Raw genomic sequence first — 23,702 nt, 5'->3', positions numbered from 1 at the left:
GACTCTACACCTGTTTATACCCCTGACTTTGTATTTTAAAATGCATCGTGTCCAAAATCTGTTCTGAATATTTTATAATGAATAAAAAAAAAAAAAAAAAAAACCTTTGAAGCAGTTTGTGTACGCGTTCTGAGTGCTGCGTGACGGCTTTAACTTTAAGTACGGCCACTTTCCAGCAGGTTTGCTTTGGTCTCAGATGTTCACTGGCAGCACGCTGCAGAGGGAAGAATGTAGATATGTCAAGTAGTGACTTTAGCGGAGCCAGGAGCTATTTTGAAATACTAAGTGCATACCAGTGACGGCAGCTGTGGCAAGAAGCTGTTAACAGAGAGACAAAAAAAAAGAGGGGAAAAAATGGACTGACAGTCTCAGATCATTACAGCTAACATCACTTAATCATTCAAACATATTATTTCTAAACCACAGTCAAGCATTTTTCTTTTCACAGTACAAGAACTGTCAATCTTATTGCATAGAGCATTTATTCGGATTCCATACAGCAGTTTAGAAACACATTCAAATTCAACAATGAAAAACCACTAAAAAGGGCAAAATCCCATCAAAACCAGTGTGTGTCATCACATTTCCCTCCCACCAGAAAGATAAATAAGAGCAGAGGAACATCCACAGGCTCACAGCAGCAAACTGCAACAGAAAAACAAAAACACACAATCATCACATCCGCACCGGAAATGCAACCAGATGTTACATACATCAACAAATCTGCTCTTCAGCAAACGTCAATCCAATTATAAAATCAGTTGGGGATTTTGGGAGGGGGTGGTGCTGCTCAGAAAATACATAAAAAAAAAAAAAAGAGAATCACCACAGAAAACAAAATGTTACAGTCTTCAAGTTAAAACTGAAACCATCAAAACTATGGAGCTAAATCAAGGCCAAAAGTTTTGTAATCTGAAAATAAAAGATTGAAAAAATAAATTTTGAAACCGAAAATTAAAGTTTTGTTCTTGAATTTTATAATCATTTAAAAAGTATTATCAAAATAAAAGTGTAAGATATATATATTTTTCAGTTTAAATAAATTTTTGATTCAGCTCTGTAATTTTTTGATCAAATTTATTTTCATTCATATTTCTTTTTTTTCACCTTCAGGTATTTTTTTAGTTTCAAACTTTTGGCCCTGTTCTGGCGTGGGAGGGCGTGGCTTCGATTGAGAGGGGCGTGGAATTGTGAGTGACAGCAGAGCAATCAGTCCTCACATGATGTTGCATTCAGGAAACGTGGGTCCTTTGATAATGACTCTGCTCCTGTCTCCATCGTTTATTTACTACGCGGCTGGCGCGTGAAAGAAAACAGAGAGAAAGAAAGCTTATTACGAGGCTTCAAACCCTCGAGATAAAGCTGTTTATTGTGATCGATGTGTAGCAGTTGGTTCAGTGGATCCGTATGTTGTACCGGATAGTGAATGACAATATAACAGTTGACCGCCCGTAAATCCAAATCCAAAGACGCCCGGAAGAGCGTTCCGGTTACCGGCGGTGTGATGAAAGCCCCACCGTTACAGGCGCGGCACCGTGGCGCTGAGAGAGATCCGCCGCTACCAAAAATCCACCGAGCTGCTGATCCACAAGCTGCCGACCAGGTCAGCCTCGCCGGCCTCCTGCAGAGCATCACAGCGGAGCTCTGAAAGCGGAGGTCGGTCTTGAAGTCCTGAGCGATTTATCTCACCAAGTGCCGGAAGGGCAGTTTGTGGATCAGCAGCTCGGTGGATTTCTGGTAGCGGCGGCGTACCACAGTGCCGGGTCTGTAACGGCGAGGCTTCTTCACACCGCCGGTAGCCAGAGCGCTCTTCCGGGCGGTCTGTTTGGTTCTGTCCATATTAAAGCTTCCTTCAGATCTGCTGGTCTCTGTGTGTCACTTAGAAAGCTCGTAACACTTCACTGCTTGATGCACAATAACTGGTGGCAGCCTTAAATGAGCGACCTGCTTCATTTTTATGCGGCGATGCTGCGCTGCGTTCACGGTCTTGTGTGAATTTGGGACACATCGGGGTTTTTTGTTTTTTTTTTTAGTTATAGGTGTTAAACTTTACAATCTTGCATATTTTCCAGTTTTTAAACATCAAAATGAACAAGTGGGGTCAAGAACTACTTGTAATAGACATCTTTAGCATCACTTTATTTACAGGTATCAAGACAACACAGTGGAGAGAAAGTGTTTAGTCATTATCTATCAAAGTAACCACGTTTGCTGAATGCAACATCATGTGGACTGATTGCTCTGCTGTCACTCAATTCCTCACCCCTCTCAATCGAAGCCACGCCCTCCTACACCAGAACGGGGCCAAAAGTTTGAAACTGAAAAAATAAGATCTGAAGGTGAAAAAAAAGAAATATGAATGAAAATAAATTAGATCAAAAAAATTAGAGGTGAATCAAAAATTGATTTAAACTGAAAAATATATATTTTACACTTATTTTTATTTTGATAATACTTTTTAAATGATTATAAAATTCAACAACAAAACATTAATTTTCAGTTTCCAAATTTATTTTTTCAATCTTTTTTATTTTCAGATTACAAAACTTTTGGCTTTGATTTAGCTCCATACAAAAGACATTTGTGATTCTTTTGCAGCCGATTAAGCTGAAAAAACACATAATTTCATTCAACTTTATTTATAAAACCCCAAATCACAACACAAATCACCCCATGCTGCTTCACAAGGGCACGGTTATACATGTATTTATTTTTGCACATGACCTGCCTCAGCAATCGACAAGCTCTCTGGAATACATAAATTACTGTTTTTCAAATTAAACGGAAACAATTTTATTTTGTTGAAACTTATTAAACTTAAAATGTACATTTTCTATAAAATATAATGCGTTTAGTTGAAAATGAATTTAATTCACTCAGGATAAGCATTCCTGGCCCATGGCCCTCCAATTAAACACATTTACAGTGCATAGAGAAAGTACTCACAGTGCTGCACTTTTTCTACATTTATGCTACAGCCTTCTTCTAAAATGAATGAAATTCATGTTTTCCCCTCAAATTTCGACACGCAATACTCCATAAAGGCAATGTGAATTTTTTTTTTTTAGATTTTGCTCATTTATTTTAAAAATGGGGAAAAACTAAGGAATCACATGTATGTAAGTATTCAAAGCCGTTGCCATGAAACTCAAAATCATTCTTGAGATGTTTCTGCAGTTTAACTGGAGTCCACCTGGGGTAAATTCAGTTGATTGGACATGACATGGAAAGGCAATATTGTCTTGAGTCACAAATCTGGGGAAGGGTACAGAAACATTTCTGCTGCTTTGAAGGTCCCAACTGATTTTCTATATTCTTGGAGGACATGTCATCAGGAGAGAGCAGTTAAGTTAGTAATAGTCGACTGATACAAGTGAACCAGCAAGAGAATATTTGGAGGAAACTGGTGCATGACAAAAAAAAAAAATAAAAAAAAAAATTGATACTTACTGCCCACACACACGATGTGGATCTGCTAAATCTTGAATCCAAGAGCCCTCATACATTCTTTATGTGCGTCAATGAGGTCTCTGCAGTTCTCTTCTCCCTTCTCAATAATGCTGGACAGGTTATAAAAAAATAATAATTCACATTACTGAAAGATTGCACAGATGAGACATACATATATACATACATACATATATACACACACACACACACACACACACACACCGTATTTCTATCATATATTTTAAGGTTGTCTGAGATGGTGTAAAAACATGTCAGGAAAACAAAGCTCAAACATGTTACTGTGTAGAACCACACTGTTGTCAGTTCAAGTGAACATAGTTTTCCGAGCAGCCTTGAATGCATCATCGATATCAGGAGATTATCAGACCTGTACATCATGGCTTTGACTACAACACTTAAATGAGACAGCAATCTTGTCATACCCAACACTGTTCTGTGCCCCAGTCTGAGCAGGACTGAAAAATTAATTTACTCAAGTTTCAAGATTGGTACGTTGTTTAACATGCTGTCTAAAATTGAGACTAATGCAAAAAGTACTTTTCTCTTTGAACAACTACCAACTAATGTTCTGATTTTATGGCCACGATGAAGACCGACCCATCCAGCAATTTGCTAAACCCACATATTCTAGGACTCACGATGCTGAGTATTATGAACATGTCACTTTTAACAGGCATGTTTTATAACTGGTTACTAAAACAGTCGTGCAGCCTTGATCCTGGATGACTGACCACTTTTCACGATCTGCAGATTACTCAAACACTAATAATCTATTCAAGCCATTACAGTCAGCATTTACGACTCATCTCGCCACATAAACTGCACTCACTAAAGTGGTGCATGCTTTCTGCTTGTTATGACACCAAACACCCCTTCAGTGCTGCTACTGGTCCTTAGTGCAGTACTGTAGACTACTGCATACTGTTGCCTATTATTGACAGTCTTGAAAACTGTATTGATATTACAACTCAAGTTCTTTCTTCAATGAATCATATTTATTCAAGTAATGACAAAGTGTGTAACATGGATTTCCAAATCATTTTGAGTGAAATATGGGGTAGATCCTACAACCCCCGGCAAAAATTATGGAATCACCGGCCTCGGAGGATGTTCATTCAGTTGTTTAATTTTGTAGAAAAAAAGCAGATCACAGACATGACACAAAACTAAAGTCATTTCAAATGGCAACTTTCTGGCTTTAAGAAACACTATAAGAAATCAAGAAAAAAAGATTGTGGCAGTCAGTAACGGTTACTTTTTTAGACCAAGGAGAGGAAAAAAATATGGAATCACTCAATTCTGAGGAAAAAATTATGGAATCACCCTGTAAATTTTCATCCCCAAAACTAACACCTGCATCAAATCAGATCTGCTCGTTAGTCTGCATCTAAAAAGGAGTGATCACACCTTGGAGAGCTGTTGCACCAAGTGGACTGACATGAATCATGGCTCCAACACGAGAGATGTCAATTGAAACAAAGGAGAGGATTATCAAACTCTTAAAAGAGAGTAAATCATCACGCAATGTTGCAAAAGATATTGGTTGTTCACAGTCAGCTGTGTCTAAACTCTGGACCAAATACAAACAACATGGGAAGGTTGTTAAAGGCAAACATACTGGTAGACCAAGGAAGACATCAAAGCGTCAAGACAGAAAACTTAAAGCAATATGTCTCAAAAATCAAAAAATGTACAACAAAACAAATGAGGAACGAATGGGAGGAAACTGGAGTCAACGTCTGTGACCGAACTGTAAGAAACCACCTAAAGGAAATGGGATTTACATACAGAAAAACTAAATGAAAGCCATCATTAACACCTAAACAGAAAAAAACAAGGTTACAATGGGCTAAGGAAAAGCAATCGTGGACTGTGGCTGACTGGATGAAAGTCATATTCAGTGATGAATCTCAAATCTGCATTGGGCAAGGTGATGATGCTGGAACTTTTGTTTGGTGCCATTCCAATGAGATTTATAAAGATGACTGCCTGAAGAGAACATGTAAATTTCCACAGTCATTGATGATATGGGGCTGCATGTCAGGTAAAGGCACTGGGGAAATGGCTGTCATTACATCATCAATAAATGCACAGGTTTATGTTGATATTTTGGACAATTGAAAGGATGTTTGGGGATGATGAAATCATTTTTCAAGATGATAACGCATCTTGCCATAGAGCAAAAACATTCCTTGCAAAATGACACATAGGGTCAATGTCATGGCATAGGGTCAATGTCAATGAGCAGATCTGATTTGATGCAGGTGTTAATTTGGGGGATTAAAATTTACAGGGTGATTGCATAATTTTTTCCTCAGAATTGAGTGATTCCATATTTTTTTCCTCTGCTTGGTCTAAAAAAAGTAACCGTTACTGACTGCCACAATCTTTTTTTCTTGATTTCTTAAAGCCAGAAAGTTGCCATTTGAAATGACTTTAGTTTTGTGTCATGTCTGTGATCTGCTTTTTTTCTACAAAATTAAACAACTGAATGAACATCCTCTGAGGCCGGTGATTCCATAATTTTTGCCAGGGGTTGTATATTATTCTTGCCTTACAGATACTGCGAAGTTACAGAATTATTTGTCACTGCTATGTATGTCATACTCAACTTTACATAGCATCAATGCAAATAATGTGTGTTTCTAAGTCCCCATGGTGGACAGTAGGGGCAATAACTGTTGATGAAAAATGTATTTTCAAACCAAGCACTGCATACTCCACTTTTTTTCTTTTACACCCAGGTGCACAAAAGGTGTTACTGCTAAAGCTGGAGGAGGAAAGGTCTGACATTATTTGGACTTGAGATCCAATAGTGGGAACCAAACTGTACAGACAGTAGTTAGAACACAAAAAAAAAAACTCCTCATCCACCTACAACCCCTGGCAAAAATTATGGAATCACCGGCCTCAGAGGATGTTCATTCAGTTGTTTAATTTTGTAGAAAAAAAAAGCAGATCACAGACATGACACAAAACTAAAGTCATTTCAAATGGCAACTTTCTGGCTTTAAGAAACACTATAAGAAATCAAGAAAAAAAAGATTGTGGCAGTCAGTAACGGTTACTTTTTTAGACCAAGCAGATGAAAAAAATATGGAATCACTCAATTCTGAGGAAAAAATTATGGAATCACCCTGTAAATTTTCATCCCCAAAACTAACACCTGCATCAAATCAGATCTGCTCATTAGTCTGCATCTAAAAAGGAGTGATCACACCTTGGAGAGATGTTGCACCAAGTGGACTGACATGAATCATGGCTCCAACACGAGAGATGTCAATTGAAACAAAGGAGAGGATTATCAAACTCTTAAAAGAGGGTAAATCATTACGCAAGGTTGCAAAAGATGTTGGTTGTTCACAGTCAGCTGTGTCTAAACTGTGGACCAAATAGAAACAACATGGGAAGGTTGTTAAAGGCAAACATACAGGTAGACCAAGGAAGACATCAAAGCGTCAAGACAGAAAACTTAAAGCAATATGTCTCAAAAATCGAAAAATGCACAACAAAACAAATGAGGAACGAATGGGAGGAAACTGGAGTCAACGTCTGTCACCGAACTGTAAGAAACCTCCTAAAGGAAATGGGATTTACATACAGAAAAGCTAAACAAAAGCCATCATTAACACCTAAACAGAAAAAAACAAGGTTACAATAGGCTAAGGAAAAGCAATTGTGGACTGTGGATGACTGGATGAAAGTCATATGCAGTGATGAATCTCAAATCTGCATTGGGCAAGGTGATGATGCTGGAACTTTTGTTTGGTGCTGTTCCAATGGGATTTATAAAGATGACTGCCTGAAGAGAACATGTAATTTCCACAGTCATTGATGATATGGAGCTGCATGTCAGGTAAAGGCACTGGGGAGATGGCTGTCATTACATCGTCAATAAATGCACAAGTTTACGTTGATATTTTGGACAATTGAAAGGATGTTTGGGGATGATGAAATCATTTTTCAAGATGATAATGCATCTTGCCATAGAGCAAAAACTGTGAAAACATTCCTTGCAAAAAGACACATAGGGTCAATATCAACGAGCAGATGTGATTTGATGCAGGTGTTAGTTTTGGTGATGAAAATTTACAGGGTGATTCCACAATTTTTTCCTCAGAATTGAGTGATTCCATATTTTTTTCCTCTGCTTGGTCTAAAAAAGTAACAGTTACTGACGGCCACAATCTTTTTTCTTGATTTCTTATAGTGTTTCTTAAAGCCAGAAAGTTGCCATTTGAAATGACTTTAGTTTTGTGTCATGTCTGTGATCTGCTTTTTTTCTACAAAATTAAACAACTGAATAAACATCCTCCAAAACCGGTGATTCCATAATTTTTGCCAGGGGTTGTATTTTATAAAGTACAGTTACAAATCAGAACTGCAATTTAATTTTCCAGTTCTGTACTTACCAAGCATCCCTGACTTTCTTTGTTTCCGGACAAGCACAACATGGTTTCAATGGCTTCTTTTCCTCTGCGGCTGCTGTTGCAGGAGCGGGGTCAATGCTAGCAGCAGACACTTTTGACATCTTCAGCCTGAACAAGAAAAAAAAACTGTTTTTCCACACACGCTTCATTTGCACTTCCCACCTGACCAAGTGAAGCAGGATTCATGCTTCATCTTTGACTGTACGTAAACCCTGCAGGGACACTCGTCACTCTGCGTTACCCATTTCTGATATTAAAACAAGTGCCTGTGAATCTAAACATTTCCAGTTTTTGAGGGTTGATCTTCTCTTTAAATGGAATGATGATAATGCTGAAGAAGTGTTTTTTTTCATACATACATTATATAGCTACTGTAGCTGACATTAAGAAGCCACTTATACCTCTTCCATAAAGGAGTTGTGGGATTCACTAATGCTACACACATTTAAACAAAAGTGTTGAAATCTGTTGAAACATGACACCATTCACTTTTACAATCACATTAATTAGCTGGTAGCTTCTGACTGCAAAAACAGTGTTTGTGTTATAAATAAATAAAGCACAGTTAATTACCTCCGCCAAGGAGGTTATGTTTTCGGTCGTGTCCGTTTGTCTGTTGGTTGGTTTGTCAGCAGGATTACTCAAAAATTCCTCAACGGATTTCAATGAAATTTTTACCAGGGGTGTATCTTGGCCAAACTTAGAAGTCATTAAATTTTGGTAATGATCCGGAACACGATCCGGATACAGTAATTTTTTAAGGATTCTTTATCATTGCAGGATAGGGCCAATTTCAATATTTTTGCATCTAACTTCATGAAGATGAGTCACAAAGGCTGAACAAAAATTTAGTTATGACAACAATAATTTAGCTTTTTTTTCTCCTTACTGAATAAACTTATTAAAAAATAAAAAAAAAAACTTGTGTAGTTCATGCAGTTTCTCTTTATAAATACATTTGCTGAAGATCTAAGGGTTTAACCACTGAATCTGAAACATGACGGTAGACGTGTGAAACGACGTGGAATAAGTCTCTTTGCCAAAGGGTATTCCATGTAACGTCAGTGACCCTATGGCCTTAGCGGAGGTTTGTGCTCTCCGAGTGCTTCTAGTTGCATAACAATCTTCTTCTGGGAGCTCCCCTTAAGGGTCGCCACATCGGGTCAACAGTTTGTCATGCTAACCACCTGCATGTCCTCTCTCACCACATCCATAAACCTCCAGTTTGGGCTCCCTCTTCTCCTCCTGCCTGGTGACTCCATCCCCAGAATCCTTCTCCCTATATACCCCAAGTCCCTCCTCTGCACATAAATAAATAATGTGCCAATTAAATTTATTTTGCTTCTTGTAGCACAAAGTGGTAAATGCAACTTATACTCTTACACTACAAACAAAACATGGTCATTTGAAGCAAAGATTAAATCATGAACCATTCTTTGGAATCTCTAAAGAGCACATCAAAGCTTTGAACAGATACTTTTCACTGGCTGAAATCAAAACAAGAAGCAGACTGTGGACTAATGAAGACATGATGCCTAGTTAATGACTGATAATGTTACAAATCAAGGTGGCATCACATAATTCAAAGACTGGAGCCAAAGTACTCTGGAATATCCAAAGCTTTGAACTGAAGCTAATGTTACAGGCTGAATTCGAAACACAAAGTTGATGTTTAGCAGCAACTTCAAACTTCAACAGCTTCATCAAACAGTGAGTTTGAAAGCATTTCCATGGTTCTACTACATTAGACATGCTCCTACAGTAGTGTTCAGAATAATAGTAGTGCTATGTGACTAAAAAGATTAATCCAGGTTTTGAGTATATTTCTTATAGTTACATGGGAAACAAGGTACCAGTAGATTCAGTAGATTCTCACAAATCCATCAAGACCAAGCATTCATGATATACACACTCTTAAGGCTATGAAATTGGGCTATTAGTTAAAAAAATAAATAAAAAAAAGGAGAAAAGGGGGTGTTCACAATAATAATAGTGTGGCATTTGGTCAGTGAGTTTGTCAATTTTGTGGAACAAACAGGTGTGAATCAGGTGTCCCCTATTTAAGAATGAACCCAGCACCTGTTGAACATGCTTTTCTCTTTGAAAGCCTGAGGAAAATGGGACGTTCAAGACATTGTTCAGAAGAACAGCGTAGGTTGATTAAAAAGTTGATTGATGAGGAGAAAACTTACACAGGTGCAAAAAATTATAGGCTGTTCATCTACAATGATCTACAACACTTAAAAAACAGAGACGCGTGGAAGAAAACGGAAAACAACCATCAAAATGGATAGAAGAATATCAGAATGGCAAAGGCTCACCCATTGATCAGCTCCAGGATGATCAAAGACAGTCTGGAGTTACCTGTAAGTGCTGTGACAGTTAGAAGACACCTGTGTGAAGCTAATTTATTTGCAAGAATCCCCCGCAAAGTCCCTCTGTTAAATAAAAGACATGCAGAAGAGGTTACAATTTGCCAAAGAACACATCAACTGGCCTAAAGAGAAATGGAGAAATATTTTGTGGACTGATGAGAGTAAAATTGTTCTTTTTGGGTCCAAGGGCCGCAGACAAAATCTGAATTCAAACCACAGTTCACAGTCAAGACAGTGAAGCATGGTGGTGCAAGCATCATGATATGGGCATGTTTCTCCTACTATGGTGTTGGGCCTATATATTGCATACCAGGTATCATGGATCAGTTTGGATATGTCAAAATACTTGAAGAGGTCATGTTGCCTTATGCTGAAGAGGACATGCCCTTGAAATGGGTGTTTCAACAAGACAATGACCCCAAGCACACTAGTAAACGAGCAAAATTTTGGTTCCAAACCAACAAAATTAATGCCTCGCAGATGTGAAGAAATCATGACAAACTGTGGTTATACAACTAAATACTAGTTTAGTGATTCACAGGATTGCTAAAAAAGCAGTTTGAACATAATAGTTTTGTTTGTAGCGTCAACAGCAGATGCTACTATTATTGTGAACACCCCCTTTTCTACTTTTTTTTTTTTTTACTAATAGCCTAATTTCATAGCCTTAAGAGTGTGCATATCATGAATGCTTGGTCTTGTTGGATTTGTGAGAATCTACTGGTACCTTGTTTCCCATGTAACAATAAGAAATATACTCAAAACCTGGATTAATCTTTTTAGTCACATAGCACTATGATTATTCTGAACACTACTGTATATAGACCAACAGAGTAATGAATGCTCCAAAGGTCCTCCTAAACAGCTTATTGAGGTTCTACGAAGCAAATGTTAAACACATTGTTTGTCATCCAATGGAGCAGCACAGTGGCTTGGTGGTTAGCACTGTCGCCTCGTGTGGGTTCCCTCCAGGTGCTCCAGCTTCCTCCCACAACCAAAGATATGCAGGTTAGGTGAATTGGAAACTTTAAAATGACTGTAGGTGTGTATGTGTCTGTCTGTCTGTCTATAATGTGGCCCTGTGATGGACTAAGATCCTGTACAGGGTGTAACACGCCTCACGCCCTGAGAGAGCTGGGATAGGCTCCAGCCACCCACCCCCCACATCCCTTAATTGGAGTAAGCGGGTATAGAGAATGAACATCAGCCAATGACAGATGGTACTGTGCATGCAAGAGAGAGAGAGAGTTAGCAAGGTTGTTCTATTAGACTACAAATATACAATCAGTTGCCAGTTTATTAGGTACAGCTAGTAAAATGTAATGTAGCCCTGTAGCAAATCCCCATTCTTGAAGAAGTGAAGGTGCACCCTCTTAAAAATCAATGTCACCACTGCTGTCTCCTCTCTCTTCACTGACGCAGCTTCAGCGATCCCACAGCTGGATGTGTTAATCATTTTTAGTGAATGCACCTTGACAACTAGAATAGATAATCTCTTCCGCTCTTAATAGAATGGCAAAAGCACATTAATCATTAGAAAGCAGCTTGTCCTGGGCATGATATAAAACTATGTTCAGGACTAGAAGTGACCCTCTAACTCAGGGGTGGGCAACGAGGGCCGAGACACTGCAGGTTTTCCTTGCAACCAATCACCTCACCTGGTGGGTTGCTGATGAGCTTCTCCCCTGCACATAAACACCTGGTCATCAATGAAATCACCTGCTGAGACACCTGAACATTAATGAAATCACCTGCGAAGGTGAGTGGTAGCAAGAAAAACCTGTAATGTCTCAGCCCTTTATGGCACATGATTGCCCACCCCTGCTCTAACTGGTGGATAACTGCTTTATGGTGGTTTGGTACCTAAAAAACAAAGAAGATTCTTAGATGCAGGATTATTCTGAATCAATTCATAAATGTCAATCTTTATATAAACGTTAATTGCAGGGGTTGGAACGTGGTTACTGGCCATGGTTATGTATGTTGTGTTTCTACTTTTACTTTTTTTTGAAGCGGTAATGTATTTTAATGTTGTGGCGGCCAAGTGGTTAGTGTGCTTGGTTTCAGTGTGGAAGATTCTAGGTTCAAACCAAACCTCTGCCACATTTCTCCATACAATGTGGAGTTGCAGGAGAAATGTGAGTTTGAACCGGGAACCTTCCACACTGAAACCAAGCACACTAACCACTCAGCCACTACCCCTGCGTTTACACACACACACATACATATATATACATAGGGTGTCCCAAAAAATATACATTTAAAAAACTTGGTTTGACCCTTAAATGCTGCAAACTTAATCAATTAGGTTTCTTTTTTGCTTGCAGAGACCCTGAAGTTTATGTTGATGCCAAGCATCGATGCACTGAAGGAAAACATCTGCCAAGAAATCCGAAACATTCCTCAGGACACTTTCCCCAAAGCGTTTGCAGGCCGTAATTGGCCAACGCGGGGCCTACATTGAACATGTTGTCTAAGAGACTGACAAAATGCAGGGGCAATATTGACATTGGTATGAAAAACTTCAACCTTTCAGCTTTCTATCCAGCCATAAATTTATTTCCTAGACATATGCTTTGACCATTTTCTTTGCTGATAAAATGTTTTTTTGGGACACCCGATATATATATATATATATATATAAAATGTGTGTGTGTGTCTCAGATGAACAGCTATTTTAACGTCTCACAACCTCCCTGCAGTACCTTCACGGCCCACGAGGTGGCTGCACCCAACATGTTGGTCTTTCTGCTGCAACTCTGAGTTCGAATCCAGTTTGACGGGGGCTGACAGTTTTTCTCTTTTTTTGCGCTTCGTTTGTTTGTTAACTTTGACATCGCTTTTCGTGGGTGACGAATCAGCTGACAGATGTTGCTACTGTGAGGTAAATGCAAGGCTATCAGATAATCTGAGGAACCAGTTGAGATACAAAAGCGGTTATTCACATCAAACTACTGAGTCCTGACAAACACGCCGCGCACTTCATTTACTAAAGACGACATTCAGCCAAAATGATTTTCTATGCCGTCGGAGCACATTTGTCATTGGACTTGAAGCTGATCTGACCTGAAAATTAATTTTCTCATTAAAACAGCGGCTACGTCACATCAGGTTAAAAACAAAGAGAAACCCCTGTCTGCTACTGAAGAAATAACACAAACTGCTAAAACAGCTCAGCTGTAGTTGTACTGTGTAACTCACACGTAAGGATACTGACAGCTCACGTGAGTGAAAACTTCACCTTCAAGACGAACAGGAAGGAAAGAAGGAAGCGAACTTCTTCTTCTTCTTCTTCTATGCCGTTTAACGGCAGCCGGCATCCGTATTGGTGCATTACTGCCACCTTCTGCATCAGTCCGTTATTGCAGTACTAAATCCTCGAGTCCAGTCTTTCAAGTATTTAATAAAAGAAATTAAATGTAGGCTTGCATCTCCGATGTACGGAGGGATATTGCATTCACTGGATTAAAAATTCAATTTTTTTTTTAATCCAGTGAATGCCATATACTTCTGTATTGTTGTGCCTTCTGGCAAATTGTAACTGAACTTTAAAGGGGTTTTTTTTCACCATTCTCTATACCACTTCATCATGAAACTATATTAAGTGGTGATGCAAAATTCAAAACTTGCACTATGTACAACGTCTCCAGTCGCAGCTACAAAAGAGTGTAACTTCTTCTGGGTTGTCTGGATGTCTTGGTGACTTTCCTTACTCATCTCCTTGCACAGTCCCTCAGTTTTTGAAAACTGTTTTATATGTTTCATATATAGTTTAACAAATATAAGCATAAAATCACAATTACAAAAAATATCATTAGGATGAGGATAATACCTGCATTCATGTACTAGGCATAGACAACCTGTTTGAGCTGCAGAGGTTCACACACTTTCTTCACCGAGTGGCACTCCAGCAGGTCTATTCTTTTAAGGGTTAAACGAACTTAATAAATGGCTTTCAACTAGTTGAATAATAAAAAAAAATAGTCCACTCGTCGGATGTTAGCTAGTTGACAATACACCACAGTCATGTTTGAACCCTGTGCGATATCGCTTGACCGCTTATAGGGACCTCTGCTCCATTGTGCAATATATACACAGCATAATTTCACACGGAAAAATGGTGTACTGTTTTGTTTTCGGCTGCAATCACTGAAGCAGTCACTAAAAGTGTCATATTTTACCCCTTTAGCGCCCGCCCTCAAACGAGACTGCGGTTGTTGGAGAAGTGTCGTGACACGGACCCACAACAGGGGGCGTTAATGAAGGGACAATGGAATAGCCAAAAAGTAACAATTTAATGTTGTGAAGGTGCACAACGTAATACAGACAGATACAAATATGTGTTATATCAATCCAACAAAAAGGTGACGTGTGGCAGGCTCGAAGATAGGAGACGTCCGGTGAGAGAAAAGCCGGAACCCACACAAGCCTCACCACCCACGGACCTGAAGAACACCAGAGTCGCCAAGCCCTGCACCCCAGGTGGCCACTGTCTTCAGCAGTCAGACCCGGTACTGCTGGCAGAAAACAGAAACAGTTCTGGATGAGTGTGAGTCCGCACACTCAGTAATCCCACAGTCAACTCCCTTACAAACCCAGCGTATGATGTTAGGATCCGTGAGTTCTGCTCCCAGAGCGCCGTAGCCCAGGCGCGTGCCTCTCCTCGAAGCAAATTGATGGCATAAGCCACCCGGCTAGCGTCTGACGCGTACATGATGGGACGCTGTGCAAAGACGAGCGAGCACTGCATCAGGAAGTCCGCGCACGTCTCAACACAACCTCCGTACGGCTCCAGAGGGCTTATGTATGCTTCAGGGGATGGTGGGGGGGGGTCGTTGAATGACCAGTGGAACATTTGTGTCTGACAAAGGACCAGCAGGAGGAGGTGCTGCAGCAGCGCCTTGATCGCGCGCCTCCACCCTGGCGGTGAGAGCCTCCATCCTCCAATTGAGGATAACGTTCTGCTCGGTGACCAGATCCAACCGAGCAGTGAAAGCGGTCAGTATTTGCTGCAGCTCCCCTAACACGCCTCCTGCTGGTGCCTGTGCACCTTGCTCTTCCATTGGCCGTTCAGGCTCGAGTTGACGCCCCTCGGGATCCATGACGCTGGCCGAGAAATCCTGTTGGAGAAGTGTCGTGACACGGACCCACAACAGGGGGCGTTAATGAAGGGACAATGGAATAGCCAAAAAGTAACAATTTAATGTTGTGAAGGTGCACAACGTAATACAGACAGATACAAATATGTGTTATATCAATCCAACAAAAAGGTGACGTGTGGCAGGCTCGAAGATAGGAGACGTCCGGTGAGAGAAAAGCCGGAACCCACACAAGCCTCACCACCAATGGACCTGAAGAACACCGGAGCCGCCAAGCCCTGCACCCCAGGTGGCCACTGTCTTCAGCAGTCAGACCGGGTACTGCTGGCAGAAAACAGAAACAGTTCTGGATGAGTGTGAGTCCGCACACTCAGTAATCCCACAGTCTGTGTTAAGTTAAGGAGGGAGAACCTCCACCTCCAATCACACACTCATGCAGCTCCTGAGATAACCACTTATCTGGGTGGGGTGTGAGGCGAAGCCGTCGCAGTCCACACCAAACGCCAACTCCGCAGACAGGGTATCCGTCCCAGGAAAACGGCTGCAAAAAGAGATCAGACTAATACTCGAATTTAAGTCAGCAGAGAAAATTACCTGTATGGTAGAAGATTTCTCGGCAAGGAGGTGGAGTTGCAGTCCGGTCTTTATAGTGATGGTGATGGGTGACAGCTGGTGTTGATAGATGACAGCTGTCACCTCCAGCGGCTCCAAAGCCCTCTCGTGCTTGGAGCCCGCACTCCAAGCAGGGTTAGAAGGATTATGTCAAAACTACTGCACGGATTTTGATGAGATTTGAACCACAGATCGATATAAGGCCATGGTAGACTCTATTAAATTTTGGAGGTGATCCAGATCCAGATTCTGCATCAAGATTTCACTTTATTTGGGCTTTGAAGGATTACATAAAAATTAAAAAAAAATGCTTCTTGGATTGTCACCAAATTTGCACCACAGATAGATTCTAGGTCATGGAAGACTCCACTGAATTTTGGAGGTGATATGGATCCGGATTGGCAGACGTCTGAAAACTGAAGGTCTGAAATTTTATTGAATACATCTATGTATTGTGCTGTTAAATGTTCTTTCCCAGTAAGGTATTTTTTGTCTATTCGTTGCATAAATTTTCCATATTTTTGTACTTCTTTTACTTCTTTATGTTTTATGTTCAATATGACTTGATGCCTGCTGCAAATTAATTTCCTTCTGGATCAGTTTCCTTTGGGACAGTAATAAGGTTGATGATGCTTTGGAGTGGGTGTTGAGTAGGGTTCTGAAAACCAGCAACTTAGGTGCCATTAACTGAGCTTTACTTTGCAGATGATGTTATAATCAATGGATACCCTGATTGCAGGACTTGAGAAGCTGCGCAAGGAATCATACTGTCTGTGCTTGAAGTTGTCCTGGGTCAAGACTTTGATCCAAGCTTTTAATTACTCCCTGGACTCTTCTATCAGAAGTTCACTTTTATGCTGTGAAAGTGCAGAATATTTGCAGAGACATTCAAGCATCTCGGCAGTGAGAATCAGTGCCTCTGTGTGCCTCTGTGTCCGCTGCCTTTCAGATGCCATAGAGTCATGAGGTCTCTGGACAGAAGTCTTTGAAAATGCTGACATCTTTGCAGGAGAACAAAGGTCCAAGTCTTATGGGTCCTGCATGCAGTTGCTCGGGATATCTGGAATATACAAATCATTTCCTGCCCGACAACATGAAACCAATGTGCTTCTTTTCACCTGTCGAGAAGTTCTATCGTGCGTCAGCACAGCAAAGTATTGTGTAAGCAGAAGCTCTGTGTTGGTATTTGCAGTGTGAACACCAGCTGTGTGCTAGATAAACCAGCACAAGTAAGCACAACATGTGCTCTTTGTATGCTTCTTCAGTTGAAATTCAACTTTGCTGCAGCTTTTGTTTTGGTCGTCTCAGGGTTATACATTAATTCCTGTAGCATTGCATTTATAAGCAGATAACACTATGTAACAAGTTTTTATTTTTGTTTTGTTCCTGGGTACACCGTGTGTTTTCCTAATCTGTTATGCCTTAAATAAATAGAAAATAGCAGAAACTTTACTTCTGTGATCAGGACAATGATATTTTGAAATTTGTCTGTTTTCAAGAATATTCTCGATTCGCCTTCACTACTACTGAGTAGTCTTCTAGAATATTCTTTAACTGCTAGAACTGTCCAGAATTTTCTAGAAGTTTCCAGAATTATCTAGAAATTTCAAGAAACTTTTAGAACTTTCTAGAACGTTAAAAACAATAAAATCAAAGTTTTTGCTGAATGTAGTCATTTTTCCATAGACTTTAGACATAAGCACTTGAAATATAACACTGAGAAGCCAGGAACAAAAATTGTGTTACATAGTGTAATATGAGATAACTAATATGAACTTAAACACATACCTAACATTTGTTTACTTGTTACATATAGAAGTATGCAAAATAATAATAATCATAATCATTACCCCATCCCCGTAGAGACGGTGCCTGCTCCCAGACCACCAATAACCAGTAAAAATCTATTTAAGCATAAAAATTCAAAAAGAAAAAATAATATAGCACCTTCAACTGCACCACAGACTAAAACAGTTAAATGTGGTCTATTAAACATTAGATCTCTCTCTTCTAAGTCCCTGTTAGTAAATGATATAATAATTGATCAACATATTGATTTATTCTGCCTTACAGAAACCTGGTTACAGCAGGATGAATATGTTAGTTTAAATGAGTCAACACCCCTGAGTCACACTAACTGCCAGAATGCTCGTAGCACGGGCCGAGGCGGAGGATTAGCAGCAATCTTCCATTCCAGCTTATTAATTAATCAAAAACTCAGACAGAGCTTTAATTCATTTGAAAGCTTGACTCTTAGTCTTGTCCATCCAAATTGGAAGTCCCAAAAAACAGTTTTATTTGTTATTATCTATCGTCCACCTGGTCGTTACTGTGAGGTTCTCTGTGACTTTTCGGCCCTTTTGTCTGACTTAGTGCTTAGCTCAGATAAGATAATTATAGTGGGCGATTTTAACATCCACACAGATGCTGAGAATGACAGCCTCAACACTGCATCTAATCTATTATTAGTCTCTATTGGCTTTGCTCAAAATGTAAATGAGTCCACCTACCACTTTAATCATGTCTTAGATCTTGTTCTGACTTATGGTATGGAAACAGTATTCCCTGAAAACTCCCTTCTATCTGATCATTTCTTAATAACATTTACATTTACTCTGATGGACTACGCAGCAGTGGGGAATAAGTTTCATTACACTAGAAGTCTTTCAGAAAGCGCTGTAACTAGGTTTAAGGATATGATTCCTTCTTTATGTTCTCTAATGCCATATACCAACACAGGGCAGAGTAGCTACCTAAACTCTGTGAGATAGAGTATCTCATCAATAGTTTTACATCCTCATTGAAGACAACTTTGGATGCTGTAGCTCCTCTGAAAAAGAGAGATTTAAATCAGAAGTGCCTGACTCCGTGGTATAACTCACAAACTCGCAGCTTAAAGCAGATAACCCGTAAGTTGGAGAGGAAATGGCGTCTCACTAATTTAGAAGATCTTCACTTAGCCTGGAAAAAGAGTCTGTTGCTCTATAAAAAAGCCCTCCATAAAGCTAGGACATCTTACTACTCATCACTAATTGAAGAAAATAAGAACAACCCCAGGTTTCTTTTCAGCACTGTAGCCAGGCTGACAAAGAGTCAGAGCTCTATTGAGCCGAGTATTCCTTTAACTTTAACTAGTAATGACTTCATGACTTTCTTTGCTAATAAAATTTTAACTATTAGAGAAAAAATTACTCATAACCATCCCAAAGACGTATCGTTATCTTTGGCTGCTTTCAGTGATGCCGGTATTTGGTTAGACTCTTTCTCTCCTATTGTTCTGTCTGAGTTATTTTCATTAGTTACTTACTCCAAACCATCAACATGTTTATTAGACCCCATTCCTACCAGGCTGCTCAAGGAAGCCCTACCATTAATTAATGCTTCGATCTTAAATATGATCAATCTATCTTTATTAGTTGACTATGTACCACAGGCTTTTAAGGTGGCAGTAATTAAACCATTACTTAAAAAGCCATCACTTGACCCAGCTATCTTAGCTAATTATAGGCCAATCTCCAACCTTCCTTTTCTCTCAAAAATTCTTGAAAGGGTACTTGTAAAACAGCTAACTGATCATCGGCAGAGGAATGGTCTATTTGAAGAGTTTCAGTCAGGTTTTACAATTCATCATAGTACAGAAACAGCATTAGTGAAGGTTACAAATGATCTTCTTATGGCCTCAGACAGTGGACTCATCTCTGTGCTTGTTCTGTTAGACCTCAATGCTGCTTTTGATACTGTTGACCATAAAATTTTATTACAGAGATTAGAGCATGCCATAGGTATTAAAGGCACTGCGCTGCGGTGGTTTGTATCATATTTATCTAATAGATTACAATTTGTTCATGTAAATGGGGAATCTTCTTCACAGACTAAGGTTAATTATGGAGTTCCACAAGGTTCTGTGCTAGGACCAATTTTATTCATTTTATATATGTTTCCCTTAGGCAGTATTATTAGACGGCATTGCTTAAATTTTCATTGTTACGCAGATGATACCCAGCTTTATCTATCCATGAAGCCAGAGGACACACACCAATTAGCTAAACTGCAGGATTGTCTTACAGACATAAAGACATGGATGACCTCTAATTTCCTGCTTTTAAACTCAGATAAAACTGAAGTTATTGTACTTGGCCCCACAAATCTTAGAAACATGGTGTCTAACCAGATCCTTACTCTGGATGGCATTACCCTGACCTCTAGTAATACTGTGAGAAATCTTGGAGTCATTTTTGATCAGGATATGTCATTCAATGCGCATATTAAACAAATATGTAGGACTGCTTTTTTGCATTTGCGCAATATCTCTAAAATTAGAAAGGTCTTGTCTCAGAGTGATGCTGAAAAACTAATTCATGCATTTATTTCCTCTAGGCTGGACTATTGTAATTCATTATTATCAGGTTGTCCTAAAGGTTCGCTGAAAAGCCTTCAGTTAATTCAAAATGCTGCAGCTAGAGTACTGACAGGGACTAGAAGGAGAGAGCATATTTCACCCATATTGGCCTCTCTTCATTGGCTTCCTGTTAATTCTAGAATAGAATTTAAAATTCTTCTTCTTACTTATAAGGTTTTGAATAATCAGGTCCCATCTTATCTTAGGGACCTCTTAGTACCATATCACCCCAATAGAGCACTTCGCTCTCAGACTGCAGGCTTACTTGTAGTTCCTAGGGTTTTTAAGAGTAGAATGGGAGGCAGAGCCTTCAGCTTTCAGGCTCCTCTCCTGTGGAACCAGCTCCCAATTCGGATCAGGGAGATAGACTGCTATAGACTTAGACTGCTGGGGGGGTTCCCATGATGCACTGAGTGTTTCTTTCTCTTTTTGTTTTGTATGCACCACTCTGCATTTAATCATTAGTGATTGATCTCTGCTCCCCTCCACAGCATGTCTTTTTCCTGGTTCTCTCCCTCAGCCCCAACCAGTCCCAGCAGAAGACTGCCCCTCCCTGAGCCTGGTTCTGCTGGAGGTTTCTTCCTGTTAAAAGGGAGTTTTTCCTTCCCACTGTTGCCAAGTGCTTGCTCACAGGGGGTCGTTTTGACCGTTGGGTTTTTCTGTAATTATTGTATGGCCTTGCCTTACAATATAAGGCGTCTTGGGGCAACTGTTTGTTGTGATTTGGCGCTATATAAATAAAATTGATTTGATTTGATTAATAATAATAATTGAAAATTAAGTGTAAAATTAAGGGATCATTCAGGCAGGTATCCAAAAATAGATTTTACTCGTTATGTAATTCAGAGAACTTTATTGATCCCTAAAAGGGCAATTCATTTCACACCTAATTACCTCAGACAAATATACAGCAATTAATCCACAATTACTAGTTTAACGTAATAATGGCACACATCAGAATTAAAGCAACCACAGAAATACATTTGATTGTTTATGTACGCTAAACTTTGAAACAGTCTATCATCCGAATTGAGGCAATGTGACTGTGAGGGGACCGCAGCCAGCTTGAGGGGGGGAATGGGGAGCTGTTGCAGCTAAAGCCACGCTGCGTCCCGGAGGGGGAAGGGAGTGGTGTGAGCAGGGACCAGGATAGGGGAGAGTGGGAACAGGAAGACAAAGGAGGGGTAGGGGGTGGGAGAATGCGTATCATTCTCTGTCCATGTGTGAGTGACAGTTAAAATGTCTGGAGTTGCAAAAAATAAGAAGGCAGCCAAATGGTTCACCAAGGCCGTAGAAAGTCTTCTGGAGGAAAACAACGGGGCGTTTTGACCTTCAGAGGCTAATAAGCCTGCCATGTTTAGGGCTGAGCAGAGAAAATACATTTGCAGCTATAGTAGAGAAGCTTGAATCTTCGACTGGACTGGGTTGCTTGACGCGAGGACATTTCGCTTCAAATCGCAGAAGCTTCCTCAGCTAAAATTCTTGCTGTGGTAGTCTTTCTTCTCTACAAGAGTCAAGACAGAAGTCAGATTACCAGAGCAAGAATTTTAGCTGAGGAAGCTTCTGCGATTTGAAGCGAAACGTCCTCGCGTCAAGCAACCCAGTCCAGTCAAAGATTCAAGCTTCTCTACTATGGAAACCACCTGGACAACTGAGAACCTACACAGATACATTTGCAGCTCTCATGAACAACCAAATCCAATTCATGAGTATTCTCTGGTCTCCAACATCTTCCTTTGCAAGGCGTACATTTTCTCCGAGATGTTATCCAAACTTACGTCTGAGTTCAAGGGTTAACGCAGTCTGAGAATGTACCACCTTGCCCAACTCATTAATCATGACGGACAGGTGAGGGGTCATGGTTCTGGTAGCAGCCGTCTTGCCAATTCTTTGATAGGTCAAGGCAGCACATGAACAAATAAGTGCAAGCCCTCCTACGATAAAACCAAATATAAATAAATCTTCAATGTCCTCCACACAGAATGGCATCAAGCATGCGACACGCCACTTCTCCCAGGCATTGAGAACAGCCCACAGCGTAGGTTCCATCTGGGCATGCAGGGTCCCCCAGCCCTGATTTTCTTGTTGAAAAAATGGTGTCAATAGCATTCAGAGACCAGCTATCAATTCCATGGTTAATCCAATATAGTTTGAAGAATTCACCTGTCCGGTGAAGTAAGGACTTTGAAGGTTGGAACAGAGATAGAGGAGAGAGAAGAGAGGAGGAGATGCGAGCGCCCTCGCCGGAGTCCCAAGCTATGTAAAAGCTATGTAAAAGTATATAATCACATTTTCATAAATTTTGTTAATGTATTTATTGGAAAGCCTTATTTAGGCATTTAAAAATCATTGAAATAAAACAAAAAAGTTTTTAGTCCAGTTTCATTTTGGGATGTCAGATCGAGACTAATGGCTATGCCAGTTTGCTAGCCATACAACATTCCACAGAACAGGTGCATAATAAGAGAAAGCTCTGTGACCCACAGACTTTTTATTCACCCTAGGGACACAAAGTAGTCCTGCACCCTGAGAACGCAGAGCCCAGGTCGGTACGTAGGGTTTAAGTAGGTCAGCTAAGTAGGGAGGGGCTAGTCTGTGAGTAATTTTATAGGTTAGTAACAGAACCTTAAAATCTGATCTCACAGGGACAGGAAGTCTGTGAAGAGATGCCAAAATGGGCGTAATGTGGTCAAACTTTCTGCTTTGTGTCAAAAGTCTGGCAGCAGCATTTTGAACCAGTTGGAGAGCCGTAATGCTGGATTGCGGTAAACCAGAAAATAGAACATTGCAGTAGTCCAATCTAGAAGAGACAAATGTATGAATCAGGGTCTCAGCATCAGCCATAGACAGATGGGATGAATCTTCGCTATATTTAGCAGGTGAAAGAAAGCAGTCCTCGTAATATCTGTAATGTGGAGGTCAAAGGACAACGTAGGACCAAAATTTACCCCAAGGTTCCTCACTTTGTCGGTGTGATGTATGACACACAAGCCTCAGCTAAGCGTTAGCTGGTCAAATTGATGCCAATGTCTCACTGAACCAAGAACCATCATTTTGGTCTTGTCAGAGTTTATTTTAAATTTTGTATACTTAAAATTCAGGGGTGCCAATAATTCTGAGCAGGACTGTCATATTCTTGAAATTGTTGTAGCTGCAGATCATCTCATACAGTATAGTTTGCCCAGCAAGACAGTCATGTACTAATCTGCACTGACGCAACCCCTGATAATCCCATCATGCTGATAATTATCATTTGTTTTTCATTTTGCAAACATTCTTTGTAATCCAAAAAATCCTGTATTTGAATAAAGTGAGG

At 40.0% G+C, this 23,702-nt stretch overlaps 1 protein-coding gene across 2 annotated transcripts; it reads right to left on the bottom strand.

The window, feature by feature from the left end:
- Positions 1-463: 463 nt before the first annotated feature.
- On the bottom strand, positions 464-13,572 carry LOC117524510 (cytochrome c oxidase copper chaperone). 2 transcript variants are annotated; one of them, XM_034186313.1, is made up of 4 exons: positions 13,478-13,572; positions 7,884-8,009; positions 3,451-3,560; positions 464-645 (listed from the first exon to the last, which is right to left on the bottom strand). In XM_034186313.1, exons 2-3 carry the CDS (start codon positions 8,000-8,002, stop codon positions 3,476-3,478), a joined length of 204 nt encoding a protein of 67 aa, XP_034042204.1. In that variant the 5' UTR covers positions 8,003-8,009; positions 13,478-13,572; the 3' UTR covers positions 464-645; positions 3,451-3,475. The 2 variants fall into 2 exon arrangements, with proteins under 2 accessions (XP_034042204.1, XP_034042205.1); XM_034186314.1 differs by having other exon boundaries at positions 13,501-13,561.
- Positions 13,573-23,702: the final 10,130 nt, after the last annotated feature.

This window comes from Thalassophryne amazonica, chromosome 14 (genome assembly GCF_902500255.1).
Source record: "Thalassophryne amazonica chromosome 14, fThaAma1.1, whole genome shotgun sequence".
Taxonomy (NCBI): Eukaryota; Metazoa; Chordata; class Actinopteri; order Batrachoidiformes; family Batrachoididae; genus Thalassophryne; species Thalassophryne amazonica.
The sequence above is the reverse complement of the archived record's forward strand: the minus strand, read 5'-3'. Positions and strand labels throughout refer to the sequence as shown.